The 21122-nt window shown below is 37.9% G+C and overlaps 1 protein-coding gene across 28 annotated transcripts; it reads left to right on the top strand.

Moving 5' to 3' along the window:
• The first annotated feature begins 800 nt into the window (after window positions 1-800).
• On the top strand, window positions 801-7679 carry LOC140862212 (glycine-rich domain-containing protein 2-like). 28 transcript variants are annotated; one of them, XR_012143745.1, is made up of 7 exons: window positions 3634-4609; window positions 4688-5899; window positions 6192-6307; window positions 6411-6522; window positions 6887-7005; window positions 7147-7238; window positions 7485-7679. XR_012143745.1 is itself a non-coding variant. In XM_073265218.1 (6 exons), the coding sequence occupies exons 2-5, from the start codon at window positions 5866-5868 to the stop codon at window positions 7211-7213; spliced, it is 456 nt and encodes a 151-aa protein (XP_073121319.1). In that variant the 5' UTR covers window positions 3635-4609; window positions 4688-5865; the 3' UTR covers window positions 7214-7238; window positions 7485-7679. The 28 variants fall into 28 exon arrangements, 3 of the variants coding, with proteins under 3 accessions (XP_073121319.1, XP_073121320.1, XP_073121321.1); XR_012143744.1 differs by having other exon boundaries at window positions 6887-6987; window positions 7120-7238; XR_012143746.1 differs by having other exon boundaries at window positions 6887-6987.
• The last annotated feature ends 13443 nt before the right edge of the window (window positions 7680-21122 follow it).

Genomic DNA, 21122 nt, shown 5'->3' on the forward strand with positions numbered 1-21122 from the left:
AACGAGTTGAATGACCTTCCTTGGCTTGTGGGTGGGGACTTTAATGAGATTTGATTTGACAAGGAAAAATTGGGAGTCAAAATGAGACAATTGTCCCAGATTCAGGCATTCAGTGATGTGCTGGACGAATGTTCCCTTCAGGATCCACATGCTTGTGGTAAGAATTTTACATGGGTTAACCGCCGATCAGCGGAGGACATCATATTTGAACGTCTAGATCACTATGTGGCGACATTTCCCTAGAGAATAATCATATACCCGATATCTCGCGCTCACACGTTGGAATTCTATCACTCAGACCATAGACCAATACTCATTGAATTGTTGGGTACCAGTAATATATTTGGTAGTATGCAAGGATTTCAATGAAATAATTATGAACTGCTGTCGGAAGCTTTAGATTTTAATATGAACAGAGCAAAAAATAAGCGAAAGAAGGAAACAGAGAATGAACGAAGGAAATGATTTTTATTCTGCACGATAATCTCCTTCATATTCAGCGTGTTGCCTTTTATAGGCAACTGACGTTTACAATTCAAAGAAAAACACAAATTAAACACGCATGTAAAACATTAAATAAAAAAATACAAACACTAGCAGCCACAACCCACATGCATGTGTCTTACAACTTGTTCCTACCAATTATGACTTTTAACAACTAATATATTGAATGAAGCTCACGTTTTTCAATTGCTAATATGACATATTTGACCAATTCAACATGCATGCAAATTAATATTTTACATGAATTGGGGCCTATGGTCGTGTGTCCAGTATACCACAACCCAAGATTTAACTTTGAACAACACTGGGCTACGGAACAGGACTGTGCTGAATTTGCGACGAGAGGCTGGTGCAGAAATAATGAGTCATTGACATTGCCTAACCGTATACACAGATTCCAGATTGCACTCGAGATTGGGCAGGTGACAGATTCCGTGATCTACCTAGACAGATAAAATGTAAAAGAGCTCAACTAAATTTACTCAAGACGCATGATAGGTGGAGGGATTCGGAAAATCATATTCACACCTTAGAAGATCAGATAGAAATATTGCCTTCCAAGGAAGATTCGTATTGGAAACAAAGGAGCAGAGTGAACTGGCTAGCCCATGGCGAAAGGAACTCCAAATATTTTCATGCTTGCGCCACCAAGAGAAGGGCAAAAAATCTAATCAGTAGGTTAATTATGTCTCATGGGGACTGGTGCTCTTATAAAGATAGCATGGCTGAAATTATTTTGGATTACTTCTCAAATATTTTCAGTTCGGCCAACCCCCCCTCGGAGAGTGAGCAATGACATGTTTTGGAATGTGTTGAACCGCATATTGATGGGCGTATGAACCAGATCCCCATTCACAACTGAGGAATTCAGGAAAGCAACCTTTGATGTGCCCTTTCTTTTTCCAGAAGTTTTGGAATGAAATTGGTCAGGAAGTTATTTCTGTTGTACTAGGAATATTGAATGCAGGGGAACCCGTTGATGATTGGAATGAAACTATTGTTACCCTTATCCCAAAAATAAAAAATCCTATGACAATGAAGGATTTCAGACTGATCAGCCTCTGTAATGTGGCTATAAGATTGTCGCACGAGCCTTAACAAACAAACTGCGGCCTATTCTGGAATTCTGGGTTTTGAGGCATTACACTGGATTCGAAGCAAAAAAGTGGGCAACACAGGATATGCGGCCTTAAAGGTAGACATGAGTAAGGCTTACGACCGTGTAGAATGGAGTTTTCTTGAGAGGATGATGGGACGGTTGGGTTTCTCCCCACTTTGGATAGATAAGTTGATGAGATGTGTGCGCACAGTGAAGTACTCCTTCTCTTTGAATGGGAATTTGTTGGTTCAATCATCCCAGGGCGTTGGAGACCCTCTCTCCCCCTATCTATTTGTTCTATGTGCCCAAGGGCTGTCTTCTCTCCTGATCGCACATGAAGCACGGAATCTGTTAACAGGAGTCTGCATTTCCAACTCTTGTCCTCCGATAACTCATTTTTTCTTTGCCGATGACAGTCTAATATTCTTTAAGGCAATGACATTGGATTGTTTTGTAGTGCGCCAATGTCTTTTGTTGTATGAAAGAGTCACGAGACAACTTATAAACTTTGATAAATCCTCCCTCTCGTTCAACCCCAATACGCCCGATGAGACTGAAAAAGAATCAAAATGATGCTATATATCTATTTTTGTGACGCAGGAACATGATGTTTACTTGGGGCTACCGACTTTTCCTCTATGTAGCAAGACGATACAATTCCGCTACCTCATTGAGCAGGTGGCTAAAAGAATACAGGGCTGGGGCAACAAGATATTTTCAGCAGGCGGTAAAGAAACTCTGATCAAATCTGTGCTTCAATCGATACCAACATATGCCATGTCCTGTTTTCGAGTGCCAAAATCGGTTACACAAGCAATTGAGAGGGACATTATGCAAAATTATAATGGGGTTCGAATGAGAGGCCGAAATGCATGGGATGCCTAGGATTTCGGCAGTTGGAATCTTTCAATAAAGCTCTTTTGGAAAAACAGATCTAGAGAATAATTTCAAATCCAGGATCCTTGGTTGCTCGAGTTCTGAAAGACAGATATTTTAAGACATAATGGATGCAAATATGGGCAGTAACCCATCTTACAATATTTGGAGGTCATTTATGTGGAGTCGGAATCTATTGAGTAAAGGATTATGTTGGCGTGCTTGTAAAGGGTTGAAGATAGCCATTCATCGTGACCCATGGCTCCCTGGGTGGCCATTTCAAACCTGCGTGCCAGGAAACTCACATGTCATAGAAACAATCATCTCTCTTATTCAAAATGGAGCTTGGAATACAAGCCTGGTGCGCAACATATTTCCCACATACATAGCACAAGAAATTTTGGCTATCCCAATCTCTTGCTCTCTAGCCGAGGACTCCATATACTGAATATATCACCCTCGAAGCAAAAACCTTTTTCGAGATGGTTATAAATTGGATATTGGGTTTTTTGAATATCCCAGCCATAGCTCTGAACTGTATTCTTGTGGAAGCATTTATGGGCATTATCGGTTCCACCGAAAGTCCGGATTTTTTTTGTGGAGGGCTCTTCAGGAAATTATTCCGACGAGGTTGAACTTGCGGACTCACCATGTTCCGGTCTCTGGGATTTGTTCTCTGTGCCATTGTGCTTATGATTCAATGTGTCATGCCTTATTATGGTGCCAAGCAACAAAACCATGTTGGAAAGGAACTATATTCCATCATCAATTAAAAGAGGTCAAACACTTGGGCATTATAGACATCTACATCTGGATGAAGAAGGTTCTATCTAGAGAGGAAATGGAATTATTTGCTACGAGAGCATGGGCGATCTGGCAAGATCGGATGCGCATCGCTCATGAAGAGAATAGTAGTATTGCTCGGATGGATGCAAACTGGAGTGGTCCAATGCTGAGGCTGTATCATGTTGCTCGTGAATATTTTAGTATCAACAACACCGATGGGATTGGAGGAGGGAGAAACATGCACGCTGGTCCAGGCCGTTGCGTAACCAACTAAAGTTGGATGTCGATGCTGCACTACATGAGCATGTGAATAGATACTCAGTTGGTGGTGTCGAGACCATGAGAGCCAGGTAGTGCTAGCGTTTGGATTGAAAATTGCAACGACACAATCTTATATAATGATAATCACCATAATAAATCAATCCACTAAATAAATCAACCATGGACCAAACAAAGAAAGAAATACCATAATAAATATGGTAAATAATTTATTGAGGGATTAAACGAAAGAGAGGTATGAAAGGAAATTCACTTTTTTTTTCACGTTAAAACTCGTAAATTTATTAAGAATAAGACAAATTATTTGTTACAAGATCTACTAACCAAAACAAAAAATTCTCATGCTCCCACAAGAAGGAGGAGAGAGAAGAAATAGCAAAAAAAGCAAGTTTATGAGTAACTAAATTTGTCCACTAGTAGAATTATGGGCTTCGCCAATTTTTACTTCGGCGTTCAATAATTACGAAGTAATATACAGCCATCAACTTCGCTAATAATACTAGCGAAGTAAACACGCACCTTTTACTTCGGAGTTTAAAAAACACGGGCTTCACTAATAATTTTAAGTAAACTTTTACTTCGGCATATTATAATTGATGAAGTAATATGATTTTAAAAAAAAAATTAAATTGAAAAGTTCTGAAGTGAAAACATAAATTGAAACCCAGTACTTTAATCTCCCTTTCATTTTCATTTCTTTCTAACTTTTTATCTCTGCTACCGTAAAAAAACCTCCAAATGCCCGAATCCCAATCCCTTTCTTCTTCAACCCTAGCGTCCAGCAGCTGCAAGAGATTATCCCTCGTCTCCCGCCTCAATGGAGTCGGAGTTTGATGCCAAGGTGTTCTTCCACAACTTGACTAGGAGCAAGAATTACAATCGCAAGGGTTTTGGGTAGAAATAGGAGACTCTCAAGCGAATGGGTCAAGAATACACCCTGTATGTCGCAATCGTAAGCTGTTCCATGAATCGAAGGAAAAGAGCTCCAAATCGCGCGTTTGAAGCTGATGCTCGAGGGCTGTTTCTCAGCGTGCGAATGAGCTTTGATCCCAGCTGATTTTTTTGGTATTCTCGATGTGTACTTTTATTTCTAAGCGTAAGTTAGTGCTTCCAATTTATGACTGATTTCAGATCGATTCTCAGGGATTCGGGTCGTGAGATGTTGGTGTTCAAGCTTACGAGAGTTTCAAACCTACCCAACCCTTTTTCAACGATTTCCAGCAGCGATTTGGAATTTTTGGGTAAGTATAGCGGCCTGCTTTATTCCAGCTTGTGGGTTTTAAGTTTAAGGAGTTTGAAGAGTACATATATTTGATTTGATAAATTTATTTGCATTATTGTGTTTATAATTTAGTAATTACTAAGAATTCTTTGTGATATTTTTGTTTGCTTTGTCTCCTTTGATGGTTTCCAATTTCTTGCCGACCGCGGAGTCTCCGATGAGCAAGATCTTGTACGACAGATCGTAGTTGCTCTGCCCTGACATCGCCATCCACCACCAACCCCTCACTTCTTTCTCAGCTGGCTCTGCAGCTGCCTTTGTGTGTGTGTGTGTGTGTATATATATTGTTTTGACAACGGTATTCTTTTCTTTTCTTTGCTTTGCTTGTGTGTGCTGAGATGCGATTCCTTTTTTGAGCCAAAAGCAAGCGTGTGTGTTGGTTGGATTGAGGCTGAGGATGACCCTGGTCAAATATGGTTCAAACGTAATTTGCTGCTGAGTTAGGGGATGTTTTATCCCATATCTGTTGGATTGGATTCCGCTTTTAAGACCGTCTCGTAACAAATTTGCTCTCAATTCAATATATTCTATTAAAAATACTATTTTTATTGCAGTTCTAGTGATTTTAAGCAAGTTGACACGTGTTATGATCAATCATATTTGGTAATTTTGAATTTAAGTTAATGAATATTATTTGTTATATCGCCTTTGAATTTTGATTGATCGAAAGATTTTGTGGTGGTCTGCTTCTATATTATGGCTGCTGAGTTCTTATTTGATTTCACTTCAGTTCATTTAAATTTATGATGATCTCTGTGTTCTTATTCATTTTCTTGGCTAGCTATTAATCAGTTACTTCTTCTTTTCGATCACTATAATGTAAAGTGTGTTTGTATTTTTAAGTTTGTCTGTTAACTAAAGAGGTGCAATGCAAATCAGTAGTCCATGCTTCATAAGAGCTGGATTTTGTGGGTGAAATGTTAAGGAATGGAGATGGAGTGGAAAGCAGCGCAGAGCATTGAAATTAGCATAGATCTTGTATCTGCGGCAAAAGGTCAGCTCTGGTTTCTTACGGCCGTGGATAGAAAGCGTTGGCTTTATGAAGGGCGGGGTCTCAAAAGGGCCATTACCAGGCAAGCGTTTTGTTCCAAAATTGCTGACACTGACAATTTTTATGTTCCAGTTTTCTGGAATTTTTAATAATCGATTGAGCCATTCGACATGGAATGCAACAAATGATAGTAATATTTTGATCCAACTATTGTTTAATCTTTGATTGATTTTTTGCGTATTCTTGATGCCATAAATCTTGATTCTACAATTTTCAGTTTATGCAGTGGTTTTTGGTATTGAACTCAGTACATTGAAACACATGATGTTGTTGTTATACTTTCCATTTAATTTGTATAATTTATAACCATTCAGGTATAATACTTGTTGGCTTCCTTTGCTGGCAAAACATTTTGAATCCATTGTGTGAAGGCCCATTGGTGGTTCCATTAGACTGCGAATGGATTTGGCATTTCCACAGACTAAATCCAGTATGCTTGTGTACTTTAGTTTTGTAGTTTGCTTTTATTTTATTCGACTCTACAGTAGATCAACGGATTAATTGTAAATTAATTAGTGATCTCAATGTTCCAGGTCTTGTACAAATCTGACTGTGAGATGTTCTATGGGAGAATTCTGGACAATTCTAATGTTGTTTCTACTGTGGGAGGAACTTTGATCGAGACATCAACATCAGAAGAAATTTGTAAGAATTTATACCCAAATGAGTCCTTTGAATTGGATCTAGCTGACACTCTGAACGACAATTCAAATGTACAGAAACTTGGAGGCGAAAAGTGCACCATGTATGATCTAGTGCACTCGTCAGCTTATGGTTCATATTCTAGCATTATCTTTGATTTTACTACCTATTTTGGATAAAAGTAATGATTTGATGTACACTTGGTGGTGTATTGAACGCATCTGTTTTTGTTTTTATTTTCTGTTTTGTACATTGTTTCGTTCTCTTTTTTGTCACCTGAGAGTGTCCTTAGCCTGGAGTCATGTTTCTCATAATTTTTTTCGGTAGTTGATCATACGTGGTGTTGTTTCTAATCTTTGTCATACAGTAGGGAAGTTGTCAAAAAATCAAGCAAATCCGGAAACAGTAGCTGCATTTAGAAATGAGAAGAGACAATAAAAAATGAAGTTGTTGTCAAAATATCTGATGGTATGCAGCAGATCAAGGGTATATTTCATTACATATTTTTATATTTGCATACATCAAATTCTTGTGTGTTTGTAAACTACTATCTAGCACATCACATTTCATACAATTATAGTGAGTAAAATAATTATATAGGTTACATTTCATCTTCTTGATATCAAGTGATGCAGAGGAGTTAAAAGTGATGCTTATCGGATTATTTCTCGGTTATACGAAAACCTTCAAATAAAGCAAGATGTGAACTACATATGAGTGTAAGCTCTCTCAATACGTTGATGTTTTACTTGGTGATTTTGATGTTTAGGTAGGTCTATTAACTCTTAAACAAATTTTAGACTTGTTTAGGAACTACACGTGAATATTAATTGCATGATTATATCTTGATTCATGAAACTAAAACCCAAAAAATTGATTTGCACTAGGCAAACTTCTGAAACCTCAAGTTTTACCCTGAAGATGATATTACTATTGACATTGAGCTATCTTTTTTTACACTTTAGTTTGCAGGATCCATTAAGAACCAATATTACAGCCAAGATCCAAGATCAATTTGATGAAGTTAGAAATGAATGAAGTGAATTCGTCGACTCCTATGTAGGTGCTTAAATGTATCATGCACGTTGGGATAATACTTTGTTTTGTCTAAATAGATACACTTTTAGTTTTGTGGAAATACTTACATGCCTATTTTTGGGTTATTTTGGTAGATATACTTGTGGATTTATGGATGTTCGTTGTTTTGAGTTGAATAATTTATGAACCTTATCAGTCTATTTTAAGTTTCAAATATATATTTTTATTGTGTAATTATTATATCTAAATTTTAATGTAGTGTAACATAGGTTACTTTGGCAATTTCACTAATCGGCGAATCAAAATAATGTCTTTTACTTTGTCAATTAGTGAAATTTTCGAAGTACAAGTCATTATTTTGCTTCATCGATTAGTGAAATTGCCGAAGTAAAAGACTTTCTTCTACTTCGTCAATTACTGTCATTGCCGAAGTATAAGCATATCTTTTACTTCGTCATATTCATTAATCGACGAAGTACAAGCATATGTTTTACTTTGAGAATTTATGAAATTAACGAAGTAAACGACTTTTTTTTACTTCGTTAATTAATGAAATTGTCGAAGTAAAAGATATGTTTTTACTTCGGCATCGGCCCAATCCTAAATCGATTTTGTCTCCATGAACCGACCAATATGATAGCGCTAAGTCGCGTCACGCCCAAATTACCCAACTCATAGATAAACAAGAATATGTAGTAGTGTGAGTAGGGATCGTTCCCACGAGAAAATGGATGTTGGGTTGTGAAACACAAGCAATCTTGATTTTGATGATAACAAAACTTGTTATTGTGTTTCTAACATATTTCATCAAGTGTTGTAGATAGTAGATCAAAGTTGGAAATCTTTGAGCTGGAAATCAAATAAGTCAATCTGGCGCAGTTTAGTTAATCAATCATATCTCATAGCTCGGTGATCCAAATGACTTGAGGCCAAAACGGTTGGAAAGCTTACTGAAATATCTACAATTCATATCTGAGGTCCTATGAGTTAATTCGGATGTTATCAAGGCGAAAATGTGGTCGCAACATCGAGCTGGATGCAAACCAGATCAAAGTTATAGCAACCAGATCAAACAGACCAGTCCTGGTATTTTGGCCATAACTTACAGCTCGCTTATTCAAACGGGATTATTCAGTATGAATTACGAAGCTAAGACAATGATCTACAAATCATCTTCAAGAAGCTCAATCTGAATCGGAGTGTAAGAAGCAGATAAAGCATGATGAATTTTCGAGATCTTGTAAGAAATTCTTCATAACAGAATTTCTTACACAACTTAGTATTTCGATTATATCTCTCACATACGAACTCGAAATTGAGCTATTCTTGATTCCATGGAAATCCAAGAGAAAGGACTACAACTTTCAAGTTCATCACCTTGCCCAGAAATCAGTGAATCAAGAGCTATAAGCAAGTGAAAAGGTCAGATTGAATCATTAACGAACCAGATCAATTGGATATGCAGATCAAATAAGAGACTAGATCAACTATGAACCAGAACAGATCAAAGCTCGACCAGATCAAAGTCGGACCAGACCAGATCAAAGCTTGACCAGACCAGATGAGTTTGACCAGATCGAATCGGTCAAACCAGCCCGATGAACAGTAAATTCAGCTCAAACTCAGAAAAGTGACAGCTACTCAAATATGACCGTTGCAACTTCAGAAAGTGTCCAAAAACATCCCAAACGGTCATATTATTGAATCTAACGTTTAAATCATTCTTGGAGCTTATAAATACAACACTTTGAAGGCAAAACAAGAGAAGTGAATGAAGATTAAAAGTGTGGGCAGCCTACATGAAGAAATTGGCTAGTTGAGAGCAAATCCCAAGGTGTGAAGAACATCATCAGAATTCTTGAGCGTGAGCAGCCTTAGTTCTTCACACCCAACTCACTCACATATTCAAGAGATGTATTCATAGATAAGTTGAGTGAGAGTCTTAGCATAAAGGCATTAAACATTGTGTTTGTAGTCTTGGCATAAGAAACGTTAAACAATATGCGGATTGTGAGGTTGAGACCTACAATCGAGAGTGGCTAGGAGTTCTCGTTTAGGCATTGGATAAGTCCTAAATTGGATTGGGTTTGTACAAATGGGTTTTTATAAATCAAAGTCTTCTAGTGGATCCTTCCGAGGTGGGAGAAAGGGTGACGTAGGAGATTGAGCTCCGAACATCCATAAACAAATTTGTGTCTATTTGTTTATCGCATTTACATTATTATTGCCACTGTTTTAAGATGCATTGTTGAAGCATTTTATGTGTTCTTCATAGACCAAAATATAGCATACAAAGTGTTTGATAAAATGCTTCAACCAAACTGTTTTTATTATTTGAACTTGAATATTTTAAAATGACTTATAAAATGTTTATTCGGTTTCTACGAAGGATTATTTCGAGTGTATTCCGCTTGGTTTGAAAACCAAACTCGATATAATTCATCGGTGCTCGGTTTATTTTTGAACATTTCAAGAACGAGCTATTGTAGATCTAAAATATTTTTTAGTGTGTATTCACCCCCCCCCCCCCTCTACACACGTATTTCGATCCTAACAAGGGAAATTTAAAGTGTTCTAAGTAAAAGAAAGGGAGTTTTTTTTTTTTTAGTTTTGGAATTAACTATTGAAAATTTAAGCAACTAAAAATAAATATTATCACTATCATGCAAGATTGAAAATTAAACTGAAGTAATAAATAAGAGACAAGCCTTGGTATCGGTCGACTACACCCTTGATATTTAATCATTCAATCATCGATTCCCTATAAATAATTAATCCTATAAAATATTCATCATTGAAAATCAAATTCCTGTTTTACCTTAATCTTAGTTAATTAGACATCAGCGTTCTAGATTAACCCTTACCAATAAATCAACCCAAATTCCATCTAGATTTAGATCTAAGGTAGCATTCAAATGAGTGAAACTGATGAATCTAGACAACACATGCACCAGCGGATGTATTTAGCCTAGTCAAGAGTTGTTTCTACGATTTAATAAATTCAACAGCAGAAAATATCAAATGCAGTTGCTTCGCAAATTAGTTGATTCAAACAATTACGAATTTGAATTCTAATTTAGCTATAGTTTGCATAGAAAAATCCTAAGATGGCCAATCCAAAAATTTCACATACAAACATGAAATAAACCTGATCAACTATTGATACTCAACAAAGATTAAACCATGAAAATCGAATCTCATGAATAAACAAAATCAAGGGCTTGTCTCCCTCAACCAAGTATTAAAGTTTAGCTGCAACGATTCATGAAAAACTCAAGAAAAATTCAAAAGAAAGGAAGAAATATTGAGAGAAAATTGTAATACAAAACCTAGCCGCCAAAGAGAGATGTAAAAGTCTGATAATAATCCTCTCAAAAACGGAATAAAAGCCTGATAAAAATTAGAGTCCAAAATAAAAGAGTTTCTAAAAATAAGAACTCTCTCCCGAACAGCGACGCTCGCTCGATCGGTAAACATTGGCCGATCGAGCGAGCACAAAAACATAACCCCACTGTTTTCAAAATACGGCAGCCGCTCGATCGGCTAAATCTTGCAGATCGATCGGCCGAAAATTCCTTAGCCTACTGGATTCAACTTCACATACTCCGCTCGATCGGTTGAAAGCTGCAGATCGATCTTTTCTTCAGAATAATTCCAGCATGTCCTTTGCTTCAAAGATCCGTCCATGTATCCGCCAAAACGCACAACCTAACCAGCAAAACCAAGAAACAAATTATGCAGACACAAATATGCAATACGAATAAAACACATGATTAAAACACATAAAAAAATGCAAAACAACAACAAAATGACATTAAAATATGCAACAAAAACACAACTATCAAATTCTCCCACATTTACTCCTTACTCTCCCACGACTAAGTCATGCAAAACAAAATGAAACAGAACAAACACATAAGCAAAGATGAGCATGTACAATATAGCCTCAGAAAAGTCTTCCCATAAAAACAATTGCACACGTACTATCAATCATCAATGATACATGCACCTTCAGTCGAATGCGAACGTGCGTGTGTGACATGTTACCCCAGTTACATGCAACTTCAAAAAAACAAAGCTTCAAGACGGTTTGACGACCTAAAAACAATTCGGTGCAAGTTTCTCAATCAAGAACTCTCCTCCCAACAATCCATCAACAAAACACAAACTCTCTTAAGCACATTACACACCAATGTTCGATTTCTTTTACAGTCCCAATAATTACCCGCATACTTAGCTATGAAATAGTGAATATGATTTCAAACACATTCCAAGCCCGGATGGAACTAATACCTTTAATTAAATTTTTTAGGTTTAACCTCATTTTATCCGCAAACTTAGCCACAAACAAGACAAATAGGATTTCAAACATCTCGCTCGCAACTCGGATGGAGTCAATTGCTCATAACATGTTATAAAAAATTTTAAAAGTGTACCCAAGAGAGTAAATGTTATATCAACAAGATCATCGAGATTCAAGAACCATCAAGTTCCACAAACACCTATTGTCGTGCAATGGTCCAACAGACATCCACAATATCAATTACATCAATACACTTCATTGGTTAAACAAGCTTGCTTGGAATATTCAACAAACATCCTACGATTTCTCAATTTGATCAAGAGCCAAAATTTTTCAAAAATGTCATTTTCTCAACATAACTTCATCATCATGGGCTAGCACTCTCATCCTCAACTCATGCATATGACACACAAACACACAAACATAAAAACGCATACAACGAAAGGCAAAAACAGAACACAAACAAATGCAACACTCATGCATGCAAATGCAATACACCCCCACACTTAAATGAAGCATTGCCCTCAATGCTTCAAACACAAAAGACAACAAAGAACTAAACATAATGCAATGGAAAAATGAAAAATAGAACTCCCCTGGTCTAGCGGTCGGCGGCGTCCTCCTCTTCAATTTCGGGCGGAGGAACAGGAGCGGCATACTGGAATGGGAAGGGCGGTGGGTATGGCAGAGCAGCAAGAACGGCAGTCGGATCAAGGCCAAAGTGTAATGTGAGATTCCTCAACAAAGCATCCACAGCTTGCGAATTGTGAGCCGCCACAGTATTATATGAATCTTGGTGATGGGCGTAGGCAGTGAGCTCATGAATAGCATCGGCTTGAGAGCGACGAGGAGGCTGAGGTGGTATTTGGGGAATCGGAGGATGATGGAAACGGTTGTCTCGCAAAAAGTTCTTAATGCGATAAGCCCTCTTGGCCTCAATAGCAGCCGAGTTTATTTGTCGCTTAGGCTGCAACCATTCTTTTTCGTTACGAACAGAAACCCCGGCGCGTATGCACAAAGCAGTGATGATCATTGGAAATTAGAGACCCACAACGGTAGAAGTAATCGACCGGTGAATCTCGCTATGGATTACGCGTCCCACGTTAACTGGCCACCCCATATCAAGAGCGTAAAGGAGGAGAGCACGCTCAAGACTGACTTCGCTAGAACATAATATCGGCATCAGACGCCGAGTCAGAAAAGCATACCATGTGGCAGGAAGTGTTGGAAAAACGTGTTCATATCAATTAAGAATTGATACCCGGTGCAGCGGAAGTTTAAAAATTTTATTTTTATATATGGAACGATTCCATATCATGGGTATCAAAACTTTACGATTAAATTATGCAAGTAAAAATAAAATCACAATTAAATTTTTACCTCTTCAAGCAACGGCTTGATTATGGACACCAACAGAATTTAATCTGCTCTTCTTGTATATCCCGGGAACCGATGGCTTCACGATCAATCTCCGAAATAAGGTCCACGAACAGAAAACAGAAACCCTCTGATTGATTGCACTAGAAATCAATAAGATGTTTATCGATGAGAATAAACAGATTTGATCTGTTAATTCAGAAAGTGATTTTTCGGAAAAATCACAGACTGAATTTTCTCAAAAGGGAGAAGGGAATTATCGAAAAAATCCCTTAGAAATTTTGTGTAGTGTTCGAAAATTGCTAGAATGAATTCTTGTGATTTTCGAACACTACTAATCTATTTATAGATAATTTTTAGACTAGATTAAGTTATGATTGTATTAGGACTCTAACTCCTTAGGGCCCACAATCCATAACTTAAGTCCAACAAGCCAAGCCCGTTATTATAAAAATTAATATAAAATTCATCATGACTCCGATTGATAAACCGATTTCACCAATGTGCACAGAAACCATTTCTACACCTTTTAAAGTCAAGATAATTTTTTTGAATCCGAATTCAGTGATTTCCAAAAATGCCCATCCTTATGTCATTTTAGGAAATTCCACTCCCTTTTAGTTAAGAAGTCCAACTTCTCTTTCATTAAATTTAACTCTTTAAATTTAACTATCTCAACGGGGTTTAGTAATCCATTACTTGTGTGACCCTCAATGGTTCAGGGATACAGCTAGCCGTGGGCTCACAACTCCTTGTGACTCGAAACAACAATTTTCGACTTGCCCAACGAATCATGGTAAGAGCGTCTAGCAACATCGCCCCATGATTCCCTAGGTATCACTGATAGTGCCTGCAAGAACCAGTAGATTTTGGTTAGCATACAGTACGGTCTCTTCATCCATATATCCCGATCGAATCAACAACCATTGGTGCATCGAGAGTCGTTCGAGATTCGATAACTATGCATTACATCTTGGAGATCAAATAGTGACATCGCATGTGTTACTAGGAAAACCGAGTAACCTAAAACACATCATGTACTCTGGCCAGAGATTCGTCACACTAATATCTCCTCAGATCGCATAGGATATCCACACTCGCAAGTATGTGGTGAATCCTTGACAACAAAGCATCGACTCCTATATGTGTCGTAACTGTACCCAATCCCGACACCTGATGAGCCCAATAGAGTCGGTAAATGAGTCAAAGTACAGTACTAGCATATAGAGTCTCAATGATGTTTCAAGTAGTAAGGACTAATGGTGTACAACCAAAACCGTGGACTTTATCCACTCGATAAGTGATAACAACTTAGAAAGTCCGAATAGGGCAGTTCGATCATTCATCATATGAATATCCATTCGCATGCTTTGAACATCTCCATGTCCATTATCAATGAAACGTGGTACTTGGCATCACAAATGCTAGTCTCAATCTCGAGCGATCCTTATCCTTATTAGCGGATGTCTCAATTGACTAGGAACTGTTTAGAATATACAGTGACTATAAGATTCATCATAATGATATACTGAGATGAAACAGACAATAATCGATGATTGCTTAATTAATTTACTAAGACATAAAATATGGCGAGATTTAATTTTATGAATTTCACTCCCACTATTTTAACGATTTCACTACCCTCTAGTGAAAATGGGAAACTTGTTTCCTTAGTGGGAACATGGAGTCCAATTGACAAACTATAGTCCCGAATAATATCAGCCAATCATAATTTTCAAAAGGTAGAGCCCAATTACTTCCAAAGCAATCCCCATGTTTTTACCTCATGTCCAATAAGGGCCCAATAATATGACGCCGTTTATTGTGACATGTCAAGATAACCCATCAATATTAAGTTGTGATGGACGGTCGCCATGTGGATCCCCAATAATATGAGCCAATCCCATGGAAGTTCCACCCAACTTACAACATGTGTCGATCCAATGTACAGCTTTTCGACGAACGGGCCCCCCCAATAATATGAGTCGGACCGTGCCCGCGGATAGCATCTCATACATTGATCGTTGATGGAAGGTAGGAATATTTAAATAATATTTAAATTCCCTTTTGTTTATCTTGATATCAATTTTAAATCATATTTAAAATGAGAGATTTTTAATTTTTGAAAATCTTTCTCATCATGCAATTTATGTATGCTTGCGAGATTCATACAACTTAGTCTAAACATGCATACATCAATAATATCATATATTATTTAAGGATGATCGATCCCATTATCTAATCGACCCGTGGTTGCCAATCACGAGTCTAAATCCAATCCTAGGTGATATGCAAGTATGCAATGCAATTCTATTAAATTGAGCTTCCATTTATATTTTTTCGGTCTTTATCGTCTGCTGGGCCCACCATTGTCTTCAAATCTTTATCTCCCACTAAGTCTAAAAAATTTTCAATAAATTTTGATGACAAGTAGGGGATACATATTTAAGTGGTGGGAACGGGCCATAAACCAAACCCACTTTTTATTACAAATTACAATTCCAATTGGGCTATAAACCAAGCCCATTAATAAAACCCAACAAAAATAAAACCAAATGTAAATTACCTAACATACACCTAAAACATTGGTCATGGCAATCGATCGTCCTTTTATCCAATAATTAATTCAATAATTAAAACATTGGATAACATGCAATGACATCATAATTAAAAGATAAAATCATATTTTATCTAATACTTTCATAAGATCATATCTTATCATCAATTGTACCAAAATAATTAATTTTATAAAATTTAATTTAACGGATAAGATTTACAAATTTTCCTAAAATTCAAATTTATCCAAAAATCAATTTTAAAAATTTCGGACTCAAACAATTCGATCCGATGCCTCGTGAACCAATCAAAAACAATTTTCGATCGGATCAAAAACTAGAATTTCAAAATTTTAAAATTTTAATTAAAAATTGAATTTTAATTTTTTTTTCCCGGACTGCCCGGGACATTCCCGGGCAGCCCCCTCCTCCACGTGGGACAGGGCTGCCCACGTGGAGGCGGGCAACTTCGTCGCTGCCCGTGGGCAGCGACGATCGCTGCCATCGCTGGCGCTTCCCTGGGCAGCGATCAAATCGCTGCCCCGATACCCTTGTTCCGTCAAAATTTTAATTTTTAAAACTCGTTTTGTTTTCAAAAAACCGAGGCCAAATATTTTGTACAATCGATTAATTTAATCGTTTCATCTGATCAACCTGGCTCTGATACCACTGTTGGAAAAACGTGTTCAGATCAATTAAGAATTGATATCCGGTGCAGCGGAAGTTTAAAAATTTTATTTTTGTATATGGAACGATTCCATATCATGGGTATCAAAACTTTACGATTAAATTATGCAAGTAAAAATAAAATCACAATTAAATTTTTACCTGTTCAAGCAACGGCTTGATTATGGACACCAACAGAATTTAATCTGCTCTTCTTGTATATCCCGGGAACCGATGGCTTCACGATCAATCTCCGGAATAAGGTCCACGAACAGAAAATAGAAACCCTCTGATTGATTGCACTAGAAATCAATCAGATGTTTATCGATGAGAATAAACAGATTTGATCTGTTAATTCAGAAAGTGATTTTTCGGAAAAATAACAGACCGAATTTTCTCAAAAGGGAGAAGGAAATTTTCGAAAAAATCCCTTAGAAATTTTGTGTAGTGTTCGAAAATTGCTAGAATGAATTCTTGTGATTTTCGAACACTACTCATCTATTTATAGATAATTTCTAGACTAGATTAAGTTATGATTGTATTAGGACTCTAACTCCTTAGGGCCCACAATCCATAACTTAAGCCCAACAAGCCAAGCCCGTTATTATAAAAATTAATATAAAATTCATCATGACTCCGATTGATAAATCGATTTCACCAATGTGCACAGAAACCATTTCTGCACCTTTTAAAGTCAAGATAATTTTTCTGAATCCGAATTCAGTGATTTCCAAAAATGCCCATCCCTATGTCATTTTAGGAAATTTCACTCCCTTTTAGTTAAGAAGTCTAACTTCTCTTTCATTAAATTTAACTCTTTAAATTTAACTATCTCAACGGGGTTTAGTAATCCATTACTTGTGTGACCCTCAATGGTTCAGGGATACAGCTAGACGTGGGCTCACAACTCCTTGTGACTCGGAACAACAATTTTCGACTTGCCCAACGAATCATGGTAAGAGCGTCTAGCAACATCGCCCCATGATTCCCTAGGTATCACTGATAGTGCCTGCAAGAACCAGTAGATTTTGGTTAGCGTACAGTACGGTTTCTTCATCCATATATCCCGATCGAATCAACAACCATTGGTGCATCGAGAGTCGTTCGAGATTCGATAACTATGCATTACATCTTGGAGATCAAATAGTGACATCGCATGTGTTACTAGGAAAACCGAGTAACCTAAAACACATCATGTACTCTGGCCAGAGATTCGTCACACTAATATCTCCTCAGATCGCATAGGATATCCACACTCGCAAGTATGTGGTGAATCCTTGACAACAAAGCATCGACTCCTATATGTGTTGTAACTGTACCCAATCTCGACACCTGATGACCCCAATAGAGTCGGTAAATGAGTCAAAGAACAGTACAAGCATATAGAGTCTCAATGATGTTTCAAGTAGTAAGGACTAATGGTGTACAACCAAAACCGTGGACTTTATCCACTCGATAAGTGATAACCACTTGGAAAGTTCGAATAGGGTAGTTCGATCATTCATCATATGAATATCCATTTGCATGCTTTGAACATCTCCATGTCCATTACCAATGAAACGTGGTACTTGGCATCACAAATGCTAGTCTTAATCTCGAGCGATCCTTATCCTTATTAGCGGATGGCTCAATTGACTAGGAACTGTTTAGAATATACAGTGACTATAAGATGTGTTTCATAATAGTGATCTCTCTTTATTCACTATTTCATCTTACTTACACTATAGTATATTCAAGGTCTTTATCAAAACAATAATAGTATATCACAATATAACAATATGAAGAAAGATAAAGAAAATGCCATTAATGAATGTAAATTATATTAAACAAAGATTATTTTATACATAGAGTCATAAAAGCCCTTAGCCACAAGTTGGCTAATCGGGCACCCACTCTTTCAGGAAGCACATGCAAATAGCGCTCTTTAAAATTCAAGGATGACACCGGGTCAACCCACGCAGCTCCAGGATAGGCCAGTTGGCCTAGAAACTCCTCCAAATCCGGGTCGAGTTTTAAGCTTTGATATAGAGAATCATCGACCTCTGGTATTTCAAACAAGGAATTCAACTCATGGGGCAAAAAAGAAACCAATTTCCCCCTGACAAATGCCTTACTATTCGTCCTATCCGCTGCATTAGCATAAAATTCACGGACAATGGGTACGACAGCAAGAGGAGGTTGCGTGCAAAATTTTGTCCAACCACGTTCTTGAATAAACTCAAAAACTTCACTATCACCAAATTCCAATTCGAATCCACGCTCGGGAATGGGAGAGCGGGTTACCTTAGCGAGCATGTAGCGATCACGAGCCGCTTCATTGACAAAGTGCCCGGAAAAATTGGCGTGAGAACGAGCAGCGGCTGCGCCTTGAGAAGATGACTCGCCTGTAACTCGGATTCGTTTGGGCCCCATGTATAAGTACAAAGATGACACGAGAAATAGCAGAGGCAATTCGGCGATTTAGGGATTTAGAGACCGGAGAAGATGATAGGAGATGATGGTAACCGAAGTGTAGAGTTGCGACCACCTAGTAATACCCTGCGATAGAAGATGAAGATTTTTGTGAAAAATTTATCTTGCAAGGTTTAGGGGATTTAGGGATTTAGAGATAAGAGGAGAGTGATAAGATAGAATGAGAGAGGGGAGAAGGGGGAGATCAGGTTTTAATTCGCGTAAAAAGCTTCTCGCTCGATCGGTAAGATGTTTCGGATCGAGCGAGTTAAAAGTACCCAACTTTCTGTCCGCCCTATAAGTGCTCTCGCTCGATCGGTAAGATGTGACCGATCGAGCGAGAGAAAAATCCCATACTTACTGCCTTACTAAAAGTGTTCTCGCTTGATCGGTAAGATGTGACCGATCGAGCGAGCAAAAAATATCAACTTTCTGCCTGCACAAAAACAGCACTCGCTCGATCGGTAAGATGTGACCGATCGAGCGAGCCAAAAAAATTCAAAATCTTTTTGGTTTTTTCTATTTTCCGAAAAACAAAAATAAAACAAGGGGCAACAAAAAATGCTGAAATAAAAAAATGGAAATGAAAAATAAAGAACACTGGGTTGCCTCCCAGCCAGCGCTAAATTTACAGTCAGTCTATAGCTCGACTGCATGCTACGATTCACTCGACATTTTGCGGAGCATCGAGAGTGATATCATGCTCGTCCCCTCCTATATTCACTTGGACTCCTTCATAGTAGTGTTTAAGTCGGTGACCATTCACCTTGAATGTTTTGGATGTGTCCAAACTTTGAATTTCGACTGCACCATGGGGAAAGACATTAATAACAACAAACGGACCATTCCAACGTGAACGCAACTTTCCTGGAAATAACCGAAGTCGTGAGTGATAGAGCAGAACTTTCTGTCCGACTTCGAATTCCAGTCTAGAGATCATCTTGTCGTGGAAGGCCTTTGTCTTGTCCTTGTAAATCTTTGAACTGGTATAAGCGTCATTGCAGATATCTTCTAATTCTTGCAATTGCATATTTCTAAGCTCGCCACTTTCATCCATCTGCATGTTAAAATTTTTGATAGCCCAATAGGCTATATGCTCCAATTCCACTGGCAGATGGCACGGTTTCCCAAATATCAGCCGATATAGGGAAATTTCAATCGGCGTCTTGAACGCGGATCTGTACACCCACAAACCATCATCTAAGCGCACGCTCCAGCCCTTTTTTGTAGAATTTACGGTATTTTCTAGGATGGACTTGATCTCTCTATTCGATACCTCAGCTTGACCATTGGATTGTGGATGGTATGCCGTGGAGATCATGTGCGTCACATGGTACTTTTTAAGAAAACTATCCACAGTTCGGTTGCAGAAGTGCGTTCCTCTATCACTGATGATGGCTCGTGGAATCCCAAACCTAGAGAAAAGGTTGTGCTTGATAAACTCTGCAACAACTTTAGAATCGTCAGTACAGGTGGCCCTTGCTTCCACCCATTTCGAGACATAGTCCACAGCAAGTAATATATATATATATATATATCCATATGAACTTGGAAAAGGTCCCATGAAGTCGATGCCCCAAACATCAAAGATTTCACAAACTAAAATAGGTTGCTGGGGCATCTCCTTACGTTGGGAGATATTACCTGTCTTTTGGCACTGAGCGCACGACTTACAGAAAACGTAAGCATCTCAAAATAAGGATGACCAGAAAAATCCGCAATCCAATACTTTTCTTGCTGTCCTTTTTGCTCCAAAATGGCCACAACACTCATAAGAATGACAAAACGTGAGAATAGATATTACCTCGCTTGCAGGTACACATTGTCGTATGACTTGATCAACGTAGTGTTTTCACAAGTATGGATCATCCCACACAAAGTACTTAGCATCGCTTCTCACTTTGTCCTTTTGCGCTTTTGAAAATTCAGAAGGAAACCCTTTAGTAACTAAATAATTAACAATATTTGCGTACCAGGGTAATTCTGCGCTTGCTGAAAACAGTTGCTCATCAGGAAATTCTTCACGCAAGCTGAGCTCCTCATCGATATGAACTAGACGGCTCAAGTGGTCTGCGACTCGATTCTCTGTTCCTCGTTTGTCCTTGATCTCCACATCGAATTCGCTCAAAAGCAGTATCCATCTTATTAGCCTTGGTTTTGCCTCCTTCTACACCATCAGAAAGCGAAGAACTGCATGGACAGAATAAATAATG

Source organism: Henckelia pumila, chromosome 4, assembly GCF_033568475.1.
Source record: "Henckelia pumila isolate YLH828 chromosome 4, ASM3356847v2, whole genome shotgun sequence".
Taxonomy (NCBI): domain Eukaryota; kingdom Viridiplantae; phylum Streptophyta; class Magnoliopsida; order Lamiales; family Gesneriaceae; genus Henckelia; species Henckelia pumila.